The 16,728-nt window shown below is 40.7% G+C and overlaps 1 protein-coding gene across 4 annotated transcripts in view; it reads right to left on the bottom strand.

The window, feature by feature from the left end:
• Positions 1–16,728, bottom strand: part of LOC112559018 (tumor protein p53-inducible protein 11-like) — a 68,083-nt gene that overhangs the window by 8,080 nt on the left and 43,275 nt on the right. For 2 of the 4 annotated variants that reach the window (XM_025229835.1, XM_025229836.1), the window contains exons 3-6: positions 15,173–15,266; positions 12,979–13,086; positions 12,347–12,446; positions 9,152–9,253 (exon numbers count right to left, since the gene is read on the bottom strand). In XM_025229835.1, coding sequence (XP_025085620.1) covers positions 9,152–9,253; positions 12,347–12,446; positions 12,979–13,086; positions 15,173–15,266 — 404 coding nt within the window. Of the gene's footprint in view, positions 1–1,649; positions 3,301–3,805; positions 4,002–9,151; positions 9,254–12,346; positions 12,447–12,978; positions 13,087–15,172; positions 15,267–16,728 lie in introns of those variants that run through there. The other 2 variants (XR_003098261.1, XR_003098262.1) reach the window with 2 other exon arrangements.

Genomic DNA, 16,728 nt, shown 5'->3' with positions numbered 1-16,728 from the left:
GAGTGCACCACGTTAGACAAATTGGGTCTGACATCTTGAGCAAAAGTTGAAAAATTACCGCAAAACTAAACGGATTTTTTCTTGTTTTTTTTTTTTATTATTAATAATTAATTAAATCTGCAACCTATGTTTTACTCATGGAAAATTAATTCCATTTACCTTAACGTCCCAAAACCAAAATGAAATGACCGTTGTGGGACCGACTAGTCCCAAGCTGGAGAAGTACAGATTTTTTTTTTTCAGCCATTTCTTGGTCGATGGTGCACCACTCTCTTTCTAACCGATCCCACATGTGTTACAGCTGGAAGGAGAAGATTGAATCGAAAGACATCGACAGTTCAAAAGCATGTTTTGCCTCTCTTCACGAGAACTACCAAAAAAAGTGAACTCAGTCTCTGTTTTAAGTAACGGGCAGGCGATTACAAAGGGTTGAAAAAACAAGTTCCAATTTTTACAGACTCTCAAAGTTCTCGGAAACAACAGCACTTTAATAACAAGCTCTATAGGATGCTCTTCAAAGAGCTTCACCTGACGAGATGCAGATGGCAAGCAGGGAGGTAATTAAGCTCTTATCAAAGAAGCATCATCATTTTTCTTTATCTTCTGCCATATCAGTATAGAAAGCCGAGCACCCCGCTCCTCGTCATCCACCCCTGTAAACCACACCCCTCCATCCTTGACACCACACAGACAGCAGATGAGGCTTGCAGATGATGTGGTTGAAAAGACTCTTTAGACCAGGTGTTGCTATGGACAGACGACCATACTGGGGCTGCCAAATAACAGGTCCACAAAAATACTAGCCAGCAGGCAAGATTAGACTTCAAACCTTCACCTACATATGCAAACATAAACGCGTTTATCTGTGCGTTTAACATTTTCCCTTTGTCCGGTACAGAAATTTAAAAAAAAAACTATTTTCAGATGCCCTTCAAGCGCCATACTTACATCACACTTTGTGTCTTCTGGTGCACATCTGGTTACATTTCCCTAGGCTTGTGTTTCTCTAAAGCTTTTTAGGATCACATTAAAACACTAGCGGATGTGTAACAGGACTGCCAGGAAGGAGCTCGTGCCAACAAGAAAAAAGACATGAAAGAGGAAAGAACCGGGAGGAAAAGATGAATAAACTTAAACATAGATCATTGAAAAAAAAAGACTTGTTAGGAAAATAAAAGCTTTTACGACACTAAATGTTATCCTGAAATTATCCATCGGTTTGTTGGCTTGAAGCTTTAATGTAAGATTTATTCTTAATAGCAGATGGAACTAAATATAGATTCCCACACACAACAAGATGTTCTCCCCTTGGGAAAGATCTGGCGAGTCTGTTTTCTGTTTGAATGTCACACAGACAACCTCATAAAATACATCCAAAACTCGCAGGTAAGTACACACTAGTCGCATTACTAACGAGATGTAATTAATATTAATAAAGAAAATGTATAACTGAGCATCCAGACTGACAAAGCTTGGAAGACAAGCAGAGTAAACGAAGAACTTCCAACATAAACTGCTTTTCAACTGAATTGCTAATAAACAAACCGAGGTAACTCTACAGTGAATGCCATTCTCTCCCTTTCATACATCTCGCAATAATAAAACATCTGTAACGGCCATGATCTTTTCATCATAAGACACAAAATGTGATGAATTGGATTATTTTATTTTTTAGCAATGTCAGTGATGAAGAAATCAGTGATAAGAATGTCATATAAAAATTTCCCTATAGTAAAGAAAACATAAATTCCATTTCTGAATAAAATTCCAATATCTTTTTATCGATGGAGCTAGTAAAATGACACTTTCTAACAGTCTGTCTGTGGGCATGATTTTCTTAACACTAACGAGACAATTGGATGTATTACAATTAAATAAATAAACAAGTGTTGAGAGGTAACCTGGCCTGACATCAGAGCAGTTAATTACTGCACTAAACAATGAAAGAACATCATTGTGGGGAGTCATTTCACAAAGAAGTCATGCTCTCTACATTACACAGAACATAGAACACATGACAAAACAAAACATTTACTAATTGTGCACAGCATGCATAAATAAAAACAGGTTCAAACGAGTCAACATCCACTGTGCGAGTTCCTTGCTCAATAACCGGTGTTCTTGAAAGACTGCCGGCTCTTTAGAGCAAGTTTTGTGATACGGTCAAAAGTTTTTAACGAAAATTAAAATGGTTATCCAAAATATTTAAGCCATCGTGGGAGAAGAAAAAAGCTGTTTTTACTACTAACATCAGTTAAGGAAACAATGAATGCAGATGCTGAAGGGTCTAAAAGGACACAGATGGATGCCGAGTGTCCAGGAGGGACAAAATTTGGCTGGACAAGTGATCGGTGGTGTTGTCCCAAAGAACGGTCATGGACTACAACAGGAAGTCGGCGCATGTGCGTCAACGCTCCTTATCGATGCCTTATCTTCAGAGAAAAGAAATAAGCTGCTGCTTACGTAATGAAACCGTTGCAATGCCTGGCATCTTATCGTTGCGGCTGCCTACACTTTGGATAACAGGGATGGGTTGCTGCTTGCATAATAAAAACGCTGCAATGCCTGTTGGCAGTACGGAATATTACACGACTGACTATCAAACAGAAAAAAAACTTTTGTCAACAGGTTTGGTTGGTTTGAGTTTTATGTCGTGCCAACAACTAAGGCTGTAGGAGGATGTGAACAGGACTGTATACAGACCATGCATCACATACTGTACAAGGATAAGCTCCATACAACGAACGAGGAATTTGGTCAAGGCACCAGAGAGTAAAGGCAATACATTACAGACACCTAATGTCCACTAGTACAGTACAGACACTAAATAAACCTGGAGTATAGGAAGAACAAAAAATACTCAACTTTTAGTACGAATACCGCATGCTCGGCAATACTATTCCAACAGTACAATACAGACAACACACTATCATCTAGCAGTACAGTACAAACACGACATACAGGAATATAACAGACACCAGGAGTGTAGTACAGCCATACTAAGCATACAGTAGAGACCTCATATACTGAACCAGTAGTAGAGTACAAACACAATATACTTAACATAATATAGTACATAGGATATAAAGGCATTATTAAAGTACGGGAAACGAGTATTTAACCAATGGTGGAGTGCAAGTCTCACAAAACTGAAGAAGCAGTGCAAAAAAAAAAAAAACAATAATACATCACAAAAGATTCTCTCCCCTCTTGGATCTTCAGCTTCACTGCGCGCCGCGTTCTCGAAAACTCGAAATTGTAAAGTAATGAATACATCCTAGGTAAGTAAAGGTCACAAGCCTGTTGAAAGAAAAAAGCGGATGTTGTTTAGCAGTGAAGGACATGCGCAGTCTATGTTCAAAATAAGGCACAAAAATACACCTCAACCAAAAAAAGTGCTCTAAGAAGCTTCCTCTTTTATTCGTCCACCTCAAGCAATAGAAAAAAAGGAGAAAAAAAAACTAAAGAAACAGAACGGCATTTCAGCGAAGATCAAAGCAGCTACTGGAAATGAAGCTTGTAAGGAACGTGCAATGAGAGAAGGTCGAGAGTTGTTGTCAAGAAAAGTGCAGGTAAACAAAATAGTCCTACAGTACAGTAAGCTGTGCCTCTGAGTGAGAGATCGTCTGTAAAGCAAGGCGTGCGATCAGAAACAAGCAAGAGACCAAAAAATAATTACGAAAAGATAAAAGTTAAAGATCGCCAAAGCCTTCTAGGTTCTTAAAGTGTAAGAAGGTAAGAAGGAATCTGAGAGACGTGGATGGTCTAGCGACCAGCTGTTTGTGAGCATGCCTTACGACCTTACTTGTGGCGGCGGGGCGGGGGGTCGTCGGTAGAGTGTGGGGGCCAAGGCCCTCAGCGGAACATGTAATGGCGGCCGTCACGACAGAGAATCCAGTACAGAAGACCGCTGAGCCCCGCCGCCCCCAGACGTATCACGTGACACAGCATGCCCCCGACAGGCACGATCTCACGCATGTGGACACTGGACAGCACCGCCACTGTACACATACAACAACGGCCATTCGTACGTCACTGAGGTTGGTGCTGGACACTGAGCTCTGCTCACGCTACAATCAACACCATAAGCATTTTGTTGGCGTACATCGAAGTGCACGTTTGTAATGTGGTAAAAAATATCAAACCAAATGCATCAAACATCAAACAATGAGGGTTTCTTAAGGCATGGAGGACTAACTCTTGTTCCAATTTAACCCTAAAATCTTTGCCAAACATTGTCAAATCCATTTCTGTCCTGTTAAGAACGGTCTTTAATCGGCAGTTGTGGACAGTTTTCCCGTGACAAGCTCAATTTGACAGAATTATTATTGTTGTTGTTGTTGTTGTTGTTGTTGTTGTTGTTGTTGTTGTTGTTGTTGTTGTTGTTGTTGTTGTTGTTGTTATTGTTATTATTATTATTTACACCAAGTCTACATGTCAACTGCGCTTGTCACAGAAAACTTTCCCAAAATGTGCTTAGCCACAACTCTACAATGTGTTTGGTTAAGAAGGTAGCTAACATAATCAAATCTGGTTCATTTGAAAAAGTCTTCTAAACTGAAATCTTCACAATTCTTACATAATACCATTTTAATACCAAACTTTTCTGAATCATTTCTAACTACAAAGTTTACTTGTCCATCTATGGTAATGGTAGACAATGGTAGACAACACCACCAGCAGCTTACAACAGTACAGTATGCATAAAGTATAATGTGACAACAAATGGATTGCTGTAAGCGCTTCTAAAGTAAACAAAACTTACAAAATGTGCAAATAAGAAGCTATTCTGTGCTACTTTACATGACTATAATAACTATTTCAACAATAAAATTGCAAATGTTCTCGACATAAATATTTCTTTAACTAATTCACAGAACAGACACTTTCTATGAATTAATATCTCAAGTAAGATTTCAAGATTAACATTAAATTAAATGTAAAGTACGTAAATGTTCGTTTTACATTCTGCGAAAACGTTTAGTAATAATAATGATAATAATAATATCTGCGGATAACCTTTTTGGATAGAACATGATGGATGATTTCAGTTGAAAATGTAGTAATGATTCTTAAACAGGGTACAATAAGGATAGACATGAATTTCAAAATTACTTACATGTAATGTAAATTAATATGAATTGTTATGGACCAAACGAAGGATACACATTTTAGGATGAATGACTTGTTGGGAGTGCACAGTACAGAACAGAGTGGGATAGAGGATCCAACAGAAAATGGCGGTTATTCTTCTTCCACCCCGATTCCTATTCCAGTCCAGCTTCTACATACTTTCAAACAGAAAGGTTGCTTGTGTAGAAGCTATTCGCTGAGGTTGTTTTTCTAACAGTCCGGTGTGAAAAGCTGAGAGCACCACATCAGTAACCACACATCAGTTGTTACTAGCCACCTGCCGTCAACACGTCTGACGACATCCCTTCCTCCTCCCCTGGACATCTTTCCTTAAGGTATGGCTGACAAGTTCATGTATCTTCATATCTGGCTAAATCATTTCATCTAGCAGCCAGTCTTGAATTAGTGCCAGTGTTTTTCTCCTGTAGCTAATTCTCTGCCATACTGATAAATATGGACTCTCAGCTGTGTGTGTGTGTTGAGGGGAGTGTTCGTGCGTGCCTGCATTTTTCACGCGTTTGACTAAGTGGTGCTGTGCTGGAGTAGTGGATTGTTGTGTTTTGGAGACAGAGACGACCCAGAGAGGGCGCTATTCACAATCAGGAGGGTGGCTGAGTGGAACTGAAATAAGATTCTCTGGCCTTTGGTGTCGATTGCATTACATCGGCAAACAAAGCTAAAAACAAACTAGGTTTTTTTTTTCTCTTTACGGCATCCCACGCAGTAGCACTCCCTTACATCCGCCAGCGATCTCTGCACTTTCAGCAAAGTCTTTCCAAAAACAAAATAAACTGAAAATGTTCCGAGCTGCCATTCACGCCTGGACTGGAGCTACAAACATGGCGGCCACTTTGCATATCAACGCAATACTTCAAGCGCGTCTCTCTCTCTCTCGAAAAATAATCAAGAATAAAAAATCTTCATTTCGTTTCCTCCTGCACCACTTTCTGTAGACCATCAACAGGACGGTCATGCTTTGCATTATAACAATCGGGGTTTATCAGAAATTGGAGGGGCATGCGCAGTGGACTGATCAGTGTCCTGGACTCTCGATTTCTTGTCATCTCACCGCGTCTCTGTCGGTCTAAAGACGGACCCCAGGTACCTTTGTGTTTAGGTTGAGTCTCTAGAAGACTCAGTCTGTCTTTGTAAAGGAAAGCTGTGGACATTGGGATTCGACGCCTCAGTGCCGTCTATAGGGTCAGACCATTGTCCGCCATTTTTCATCCGCTTCTTGTTATCAGCCCTAGTGCGACACATCAGAAAAAGAATCCATATCACAAATTTTCCTGCAGATCCCCTTTGGCTTCTGATGGCGTTGATGCGTTGACTGCACTTGAAGAGGAAGCGAAGCGTCCAGCAACATGACCGCGGTCGTCGTTGCATGCAGTCGAACTGGTGTTGCTGGGAGAACCTGACTCTGTGTGTGTGTGGTTATAAAAGTCTGTAGTTCGTAAACTATAGGAAAAGGAACGAAATCATTCTCTCGTGAATGTTTCTCGTATTACAGATGTACAGGTAAATTTTGTTTCTCTCCACCCACCCCTCCTCTGTAATCCTGTTTGTTTCATTTCACTGCTTCTATTTTTCATTAATTTATTCAGTTTTTCCTACTTTCTAGTTCTTAAAGTTTGTGCCGTGTTTATTGTTTTTAATTGTTGTTGTTATTATTATTATTCACTTTTTCAGTGAAAATTTACATCGCAACATTTGTTCGTTCCAATGATCAATAATTTTTTCTTAAATTTTTACATAAAAGTTTATTCTGGTAAGGAGACATGGTAAAGCTGCTTGAGGTCAATCAGTTTTTGTCGCTCTCCATGTTTTCCTGTGTTTCCTCTCCTGTCCATCCACGTCTGATCTGCATGCTCTTGGTTGGACAAGGCTCGTCACGCCGTCTGCCGAGTGCGAAACTTCCTGTTTCTTCGAGATGCAGCTTGATGAGGCCTTCAGCAAGATGAGGCTGGGGTTATCATATATTCTGACCGACACCACCATGCTAAAAATGCAGTTTGTTATCTGCCATCAATATGACGACGATCTGAGAATAATGTCCCTTCGCCTTACTTTCTTGAGGTTACCTCCCCTACCTGTGATGTATTAAGTGCCCTTTGTTTGACCTTTCATTCTTGGTGGTATTCTCGTCCTTTCGCTTAACCTTTTGCTTGTCTCTGGCTTTTTCTTTCTAATCTATGGCTTCCAGTTTTCTCACAGACTGTCGCTCTTCTCTTCTTTAATGCCATAAAGGTCAATCTTCCTTACTATGAAAAAAATTCGAAGAATGTTGTATCATTGAATATCAGCTGATCATCGAAGTAAACGTTCAGCAGCACGTGTGCACGTGTCATTCCTGTAGTCACACTTGTTCGTCTATCATTACCTTAACACTGTTACACAGGGTTCATGTAGGGTCAATCAGTGCAGTCGGAGAAATCAGTTATGAGTCCCGCTCGAGTAAATGGGTAGTTGCATGGTAAGAAACAGAAGAAGACTGCAGTCACATGACATTATTCATTCTTCCACAGGAATGTAAGACATCGTATTTCTACAGAAGTGGACAGTACCATTATGCAGGTATCGAAGAAGCGTCTTTGAATTCAGGTGTTCTAACCACTCGACCATCTTCTTCGTCTCATCATATTTCTACAAAACTTTACCATTACAATGAAAAAGGATGCGTGCGGTTGCTTTCTTGTATCTATGTTTGCATTTATGTTTGCCAATCAGTGTGTGAGTGTGTTAACATTACACTCATATATTTTTAAGTTTGTATTCGAGGATTGTTTTACAGAAGTCTTTCTTTCATGAAAATGTCAATCGGATTTTTAGAAGATCGGTAAGCCTAGCTTTCGCTAAGTCATCGCGCTTCATCATCATCACGGCCAGTCGCTTCCTCACAGCAATGTATGATAGATGAATTCTTATGTTTACATTGTCTATTTACAATCAGGATTATGCAAACAACACAACTGTGCACACACACGCACGCCCTCTAACCAGTTATCATTCTTTCGGGATAGCAGCGCCATTACATAGTTTTTACAAGCTCAAGCTACAAAGTTGTAAAACTTCAATACTTGGTATGACACTCGTAAATTAATTTTCGAAGCCGAAAAGCGATATCTACAGGAATGAATAACACGCGAGTCGTGTGTCCAGTAGGACATAGCTACGATGAATCCCCCGAAACTCTCTTGACAATTTCATATTTCATCGTCCAATTTCAATCATGATGAGACTCTTATTCTCCATTCTGCATACTTTTCTCCTGAACACCATTCTATTTTTTCCCAACCATCGTAATGGATTAAATGATAATAATGATACAGCCTGTCATACTGATACAAACTGATCCAACTGGTATGGGCTGTCATAGCTACAAACTCAAATCACTGTGTTCGATTTCTGTTTAAGGAAAAGCATAAATATTTTACAGGTAGAAGAAAAAAAACCCAAAGGTTTAAAAATCACGTACTTAATTTAGCCCTCTATTTGTAGATAAGCATTGGAGTAGTTAATGAGAAGATAAAATCGAATCGCGGGAACAACCATCATCACAGTACAGTCAGTATTAAGTATTCAGGTCTTTATCATAACATTGTTACAAGATTCTTTCATTGTTTCTGTTCACACCAGGATCACAGACAATCACTCTTACCAGTTAATAAAATAATGCCAATAATACCTTGAAATGTATTTCACTATACATTAAATTGTATTTAAAAAATTGTAAAGAGTTTGCCTTTGCAAACATTTTGAAAGTTTAATATGTCCATTTTCTCAGTGCGCTAGTTAAAAAAAATTATTGCAGCATTTGTAATGAAAAAATAATATCACCACATCTTTGAGCCTCCCTAGTAGCACCCATTAGACAAGATGGTAAGGTCCCTCGTCTTCCCTCCCAGTTCCACCCAATAAGGCTGTTCCCAGACACACATCGCCATACAAGTAGTAATATCTTGACTGATAATAACTGTATCAACATTCCTATGCAAAATGTTGAGTCACCTGCACCCACCTGCAGTCTGTAAGGTGAAGTACACAGCGCTGGACAGGAGGGACATGCGGATGACGTCACGGTCAGTGGCGTACAGGCAGTTCCAGTGAAAGATGGCGAGAGCTGCAACAAGTCACGTGCACGTTCTAGTCACGCACTCAGTAAGCAGGGACAACATAAAATATATTTTGTTTGTGTTACTATAATTGAGCTTTTTATCCGAACAACTTGCAGACATGCGCTCTCATGCACTCACGGATGTTCTCATATAGAAAGCTGAGAGAATAAGGAATAAAACTGTCTTGTGTGTTCGATACAGACATTAATAACTCCAGTGACATTTCAGACCGTGTTACTTGCCAAAGGCATCGTACAATCCTATAGCCTAACGGCGTAATTAACCATCAACACATCATCGATAATGAAGGAAAACACCAGGACAAATATAATCTGAGAAAAAAAAAACCTCAAGAAGGAATCCTACAGTGACGTGGCAGCACCGCCCCACCCTGAGGCCAATGCAGGTCTGAAAGAAGCAACAGCACCGGCCCACTTTTTACACTTGAAAAGTCAGAAACTCAGAAGACAGCAAGACAAAGCAAGGAGGACTGCGCTTGCTCTAAAAGTTGTTTTTGTTCGACAAAATAATGCTCACCGTGAGGTTAAAAAGACACTTTTTATACTACCGGAAGTCTTAGGTGAAAAATCTCAGCCATTTTCCCAACCTTCTGATTTTCTTCTCCGCACAGGACGACCGACACGCACTCTAATGGCGTCAATAGTCTTTTGATGGACTTGCACGCGGTCGGTGTCCTCCCTGATCCCCTATTACAGCCCACAACCATGCCCTCTTTCTTCAGGTCTGCATCCTCACTCTGCTCTTATACTTTTTTGTCTTCAAAGAACGAAATCTGAGTTTTGTTTTTTTATATATCCAGTGACGTCATTACATTTATTTAAAGCATCTTCCTTCTAGAGCCTGATCACAAGCATCCAAGCCTGCATTAGGTAGGTCTTCTGTAAGCTTAAAAAATATCTTCCGGATGAAGAATGGAAAGCTCCCTGAAAGTTTGCTTATTTCCCGTGGAGAGTATCAGATAACACAGGTCGAATAATTACAATTAGTAAGAAAAAACCTCCAAGGTAAGAAAGCTGTGACGTCGACAGGAGGCGAACATCTGCTCTTCTGCTTATTTTGAGCATCATGCTTGTCTCCGATGGCAAGGATCAGACCTGATCAGGCAACAGCTTGGACAAGATGAAGAACTTCGCCCTTTACCAATACTCGCCCATGGGGGCCATCTCCAGACACTGCGCGGGCAGGACGCACTTATTTCTTTCAGAATGGGAATGTGTCTATCAATTATTTACGCAGTCGGTCATCAACGATGCAACAGTTACATCTCAAGGGCCAAAAACCCTGTCACATCCTGCTAAAAATAGATTATTTTTTTTTTTGCATCCTTCTCTGCAGCATCGCAGCAAGATTGTGATACAGCCCCTCGGGTGCGCTCCAATTACAGCTAAGCCTTGGGAGGTTCATTCATTGAGCGGTGGGATCCTTAGAAGAAATACCAATACCGGCTAGACCCCCTCCTCCTCCTCCCCACACACACACACACGTACACACACACACACGTATATACACACATACAGAAACTGTCAATGCTTCTGAAGCGAGATATTCTGACGTCTTTAAACTAAAAAAAACAAATGAACACACCGGGTACGAAAAGGGCACAAACTTTGATTTTTAGGCTACATTGTCGCAAATCGATCATGTATCACTGCACAGTTATCAAAACCCAATCGGAGGCAAAGAATGCTACCACATGATATTTTGATCCACACAAAAGATCTTGCTCGCCCGCCTTCCTGTTATTCGCAGTTCGTACTCATTACCTTTCATTTCTTCCATAATCATCTGGTCGTTTATTACTACGGAGTTGTATTACCGTTTCCTTTATAAAATTGCATCAAATGAGCATAAAAATATTATTTGGATTTAGGAACGTCGGAATATACGAACTAAGCAACCTGTTTTTGTTTCTTGTTGTTGTTTTGTTTTGTTTTGTTTTTTGTTTTGTTTTGTTTTGTTTTTGTTTTGTTTTTTGTTTTTTGTTTTTGCTATTTGTCTGTAATCGTTTCTGTGTGTTTGTGGATAGGTGAGTTGTGGGTGGATGGATGGGTTATGTGAGAGAGAAGTAAAAATAATTTAATGTATATTTATGACTGCTCCTGGTTTCCATCAGGTATTCTAGACCTCTTTGAATGTATCTGACAAAACACCTCTTCCTTCCCCTACCAAGGCTGAAAGGCGGAATAGGGAGGAGGACGAGTTATTGTGGCGGATGCCTTGCACCATGCCCCGATTTTCTTTACTTCATAACAACCGCTTTCACGAGTTCTCTCAAGCCCTATTTTCGGCCAAAATTCGTCTAGCCGATGTGGTGGGCAAGAACTGCCTGTTTTAGGGTGAAAGGATGAGGTGTCGGTGTGCGCTGCTTAATCAGTTTAAGTTAATGAGGCCACGAGTGAGTATGCCACCACACGTGTCTCAGCGCCAAAGAAAAAGAAGGACGATGACAGACGACACAGGAGATGTGGAAATAACAAAAACAAAACTAAAAAGCTAATGCAAAACAAGAAAAAAGACAGAATGACAATGGAGGAGAAAGAAGGGGAGGTAAGACCTTGAGAAAACAGGATTAGATTTTAAAAGGAGAGCTCGTATATTTATTGAATTAAATCCCTTTCTGTTTTGTTTTGGTTTTTTGTTTGTTTGTTTGTTTGTTTGTTTTTGGGATTGTTGCTTTCTTGTTTTTGTTTTTTGTTTTTTTGTTGGTTTTTTTTTTTTTTGTTTCGTTTTGTTTTATGCATCAAGAAGTAAACGTGACGGAAAAGAATCATCATATCCAAGCTAGTTACACATCTATCTCTACCTTTGTAGGCCATCCATCCAACCAACCAGCCATGAGCACGCACGCACTCGTGTACACCTGCCCTTATTCATGTTTATCTATAGACATGAACTTAATGCTTATTAAATATGTTTATGGAGACATATTAACCAAATCTCTTTATATAGTACACTACAGCAAGAGACAAAGCAGGTGACAGGGAGGTTGACAGAGACCAGGTACAGAGGATGGCGAGGAATGTAAGAAGGAAATAGCAGCAGACACAGTCTCTCTCGGAACAAAGTAAATGTCTCACCCAGCAAGGCGGCACCATACAGGCGCACGGGTAATGTCACATACTGGCCCTCCTCTGTTTCAAATGTTATGTCGAATAAATGCGAGGGCAGCACCAACGCCTGCAACAAAAGGTCACAGGTCAATTAAAAACCACTACCACCTGTGGCATTATTCTATGATGAGACTCCAAATACTGGCATCGGCATGGGAATAAATCTGACGATGAAATTCAAAGAAAGCGATATTTACTGCGGTCCTTTTACTGTATCACTTTGTCCAAAACACTCGGTGTCTTTTTTTCTCTCTTTTAACTAGTTTACAACAATAATATAAAATATTGCTGTGAGCGCTCGTGTACACTCTGGTTACCCCTCATTTTTCTTGAAGAATTCTGGTACTTCTATCTGAAAGTCTTAGCATTACTCTTTCTATCTGTCAAAATGCACTATCACTTGGACACACCGGAGATGTGTGGAGAAATCTCTAGACATTTCCATTTTACACGTTCGACCGGCCTTTACATAATTAGATAAGCGTCGCGTGACCTCACGTGGGTCACTGAATAAAATATCGAGGGCATAAAGTGGGGAAGCAGTTCGTTCCCGAAAACTAATAAAAATAATAATAATAAGTTTTTCTTAAAAAGCTTACCCAGAGGGAGACAACTGTAAATGTGACAGCGAGGACGAGTTGCCAGGTCCTCAGACCCCAGGGGAGACGAATGTACAGCTGGTCACTGTGCCCCAGAATCTGACTCAACTACACAATGCACGCCACATCCATGCACGCATACACGCACACATACATAAACACACGTGCATGTGCATAAACGTCAACAAGTAAATACTGTAAAACCTTAACGATCCCAAGTTATTTTAATGTCATAATTGTTAGTCATTGTTCATGTGTTGATTTTTTTTTCTTTTAATTTACTTAACTTGAGCATGTGAAACAGTAAATATTAATCTTTCTAAAATACAACAAATTGTAAAGTAAAATAAATTTCAACACAGATTAATTAAAACATATTTTGTCTGAAAGAAAATGTTTCGGGTTACAAATCGTATAGTATGTAAGCCACACCGCAAGTGCAAGCAAAACAAGAAGTGACTGGAATCTCTCCCTCGTGCTTTGGACTCCCGGATCCCGTGACCTGAGTTCAAAATACTTTTGGGGTTTTTTTTTTATCCAAGCCTACAGAATAATGTCTATGAGGCTGCAAAGTCGCCATCTTGGCAGTTAACGCAGACTTACGAAGGTCAAACGGAAGGGAAACAATATTAAAACTCTTGTCCTTAATTTGAAATGCCTTCAGCAAAAGTAAACACAATCGATTGTCATGGTTATAAATTTTGCTAGAAAGCTGGGCTGCCACAATTTTTTTTTCAAGTAAAGGAATCTGGGTTTTTATTCTTCATTTTTAACATTCCTTTCTGACTGGAGGATTCAATCGACAGCTATGCTCTGCTCCTCCATTGTGACCCGTGTTTCGTGATGTGATAAAAACTTTGGACAAGGCCACCTATCATCCAGATCTGCTTTCTATATAATTTTGGCCTGCTAGCTGGCAGAACTGAATGCAAAGCATTGGTTTATTGCTCTATTCTTTAGTCTCGAGATAAAATTATGTCACCGGCTTTTCCTGTTGATAAGAGACCTTGCCCTTAGAGAGGGTTTAAATCATTAAAGCTCGACATGATCAAACGCACTTTGACAGCGCAAAAAAAAACTGACCAAAGCCACAAAAAACACTATATGGAAGCTTTAATAAAAAAAATCCTGGGAACTGAAAGCGACCGAAAAAAAAAGCATATTAAAAAAAATAACAGTGCGAGACCCCGGTATCGAAGCAAGAATTTCCCTTTTTCCCACCCACCCAACTCTCGTAATGGATGCGCAGTCAGATGCGTGCACCTCACTGCACTTCACATGGGACTGGGGAAATCTCTAAAAGCTCGCGTGACCATAAAGTGGAAGTAGTAACTGATCTGAAATGCGGCACTGTCAATGTAGATGAAGTTTTTATTATTATTATCAACGAGTGAAGCTTCATTACGACGGAAGTCGACGTTGAAATCTGTAAAGCTGTTGACTTCAAAGATATGCGAGCGTCGACATTTCCTCCGACACTGACTTGTGAGAGAAGTCAACGGCGAAATCGGTTAAGATACTGGGCAAGGAGGACGGTGGGAAGTGGAAGGACAAAAAGGGCAAGAAGGTCAAGAAAGCCAAGATAGCCAGGATGTTGCAGGCCTGGGCGGCCATACGGTGTAATTGCTGGAGGGATGCTGGTAGGCCAGAGGGCGAGCAGGACGCAAAGTTCAGGGTGCGTGGACATCTGTGATCAAAACTGGAAACGATGGCAGCGTTGGTTCGGTCGAAGAATGACAGCCTGCAGACTGTCAACTACAGTTGAAATCTGTAGAATTAAGCAGTCCCCTGGTACTATACATTTATTAGGTGTGTCTATGCACATACGTGATGTCATCAGCTTCACCTCGTGAGCACAGTGATCTTTGTAGGTGTGTAACTTTAGAGCGGAAGGAGTTCTTTACCCCAGAATAGTTTTCCTGCTCCGAGATTTAACCAGTTATTAGAAAACAGTGTCACACCCACTTAATCCTTCAATCCATCCATAGGACTGGAGGCATACTCCCGCGTCCAAAATACTAGAAGATGTTTCCTTCCTTCATATATTATGTCCTGCCCCCTTGAATTTACTCCTTGGATGCCAAGGCTTCTTTTCATAAACAGTAAACTTATTTAAGTATTTCTCAGAAAGACACCGATGAGAGTGCTACAGTAGTTTTAGCAGGAGACAAAGAAAGGTCATAACTATCCTCACCTTTGACCTGTGTACGTCACCATCGTCTGTTTCTCCGACGCCGAGCACTTTCCGCGTCTTGAGGCGACTGTGAAGATCACTGCTACTCAGCTTCCTGCAACAGAAAAATAAAGTCATGTCATTTACACCCTCCATCATCCTCCTGTTAAAAAGGATCATCGCCTCACCTCAGCTTCGTGTCTTTTATGTCTGTTTCATCATGTCCAACATTAGTAGACATCAGTGCTCAGATCCTTTTTCAAGGACCGACAACACTCAGCTCGTTGGGTCAGATTTCAAGCTGATCTCCTTTCTCCTTCTCTCGTTTTCCTGTCTGGCTAGCAGAATCAATAGAGCTTTGCAAGATGGAGACTTTGGAAAGAAGATCGAAAATGAGGGAAAGAGATAATAAAGAAGAAAGAAGCTAGTAGACTTATGTCTTGTTAAATAAGAGCAATAATACATCATCATCTTCTTCACCATCATCATAATCATCATCATCACTCCCTTAGCTGGCACTGGTCGGATCTCCGATTGTCCTTTTCCCTGCTGATGTCCTGTCCATATGAGATCCAGCTTCTTGTCAGCTTGTGTGTCGGGTCTGTAACTCACAGTTACTTCCTGCTATTAGATAAACCTCATCTGTAATGCGTATGTTACGTAATGGCCTTCCTCCGATGGGCAGGGAGGTGCGGTGGTCAGGGAGTATATTTCGCATGCCACAGAGTGCAGCCTTGGGGAAAGCTCCGTCGTTGGTAAGACCCACTGGGCTCCTGGAATCCTTGTATAACGCTCGGTGGTCTGACAGAACATCTTTAATGTTTCATTTATCATCACACGCCAGACTCGATCAAAGGCCTTTTCAAAGTCAAGAAAGTTATGGAGGAGATTTTTAGAATGCTGCCGGTATTTTTCAATCACAACGTGACAGTTGAAGATTTTCTCGACCATTCTCATTTCCGCTCTGAAGCCTCCATGCTTTTCTGCTAGCAGCTCCTCAGACATATGGCTGAGATGGTTTTGAATCTTCTTCAACATAAGCTTACTAGGATGATTAATTAGGGTCAACATTTCACTGGTCACCTTGCTTGGGTCTGTCTCCAGTGGGAAGTTGTAGAGGTCATTACAGTATTCAGTTCATCAGCTGAGTACAGCCTTATCTTCGTTGAGAAGGCGACCAGTGTTGTCTTTGATGTTCTTTGCAGACCTTTGTTGGTGCGGGTCCTGAGTAATCGAAAGGCCTTATTGCTGTTTCCGCATACCAGCCCTTCATCGATCTCATGGCATTGTTCCGCAATCCGGTTTTCCAGAGCTACCTTCATCCCTTTTCTAACATCCCTGTAAACATTTCTGTATTAGGCTGCTGTTTCAGAGTTGCTTTACTTCTTGCTCTTAAGGGTCCCCTTTGGTTAAATGAAAAAGTCGAGAACGTCCTTCGTGACTCAGGGTTGTTTTTTCTGAGGCCTCCCTAAAACTTTTTTGACTTTGGACAGTAGCACCTTTTTGTTGTTCCCAGAGAGGGTCTCTTCATCACCGTCGATCATGTCGATCATGTCAACCATAACCGCGTCTGGGAA

This window comes from Pomacea canaliculata, linkage group LG3 (genome assembly GCF_003073045.1).
Source record: "Pomacea canaliculata isolate SZHN2017 linkage group LG3, ASM307304v1, whole genome shotgun sequence".
Lineage (NCBI taxonomy): Eukaryota > Metazoa > Mollusca > Gastropoda > Architaenioglossa > Ampullariidae > Pomacea > Pomacea canaliculata.
This window is presented reverse-complemented; position numbering and strand designations above follow the sequence as displayed.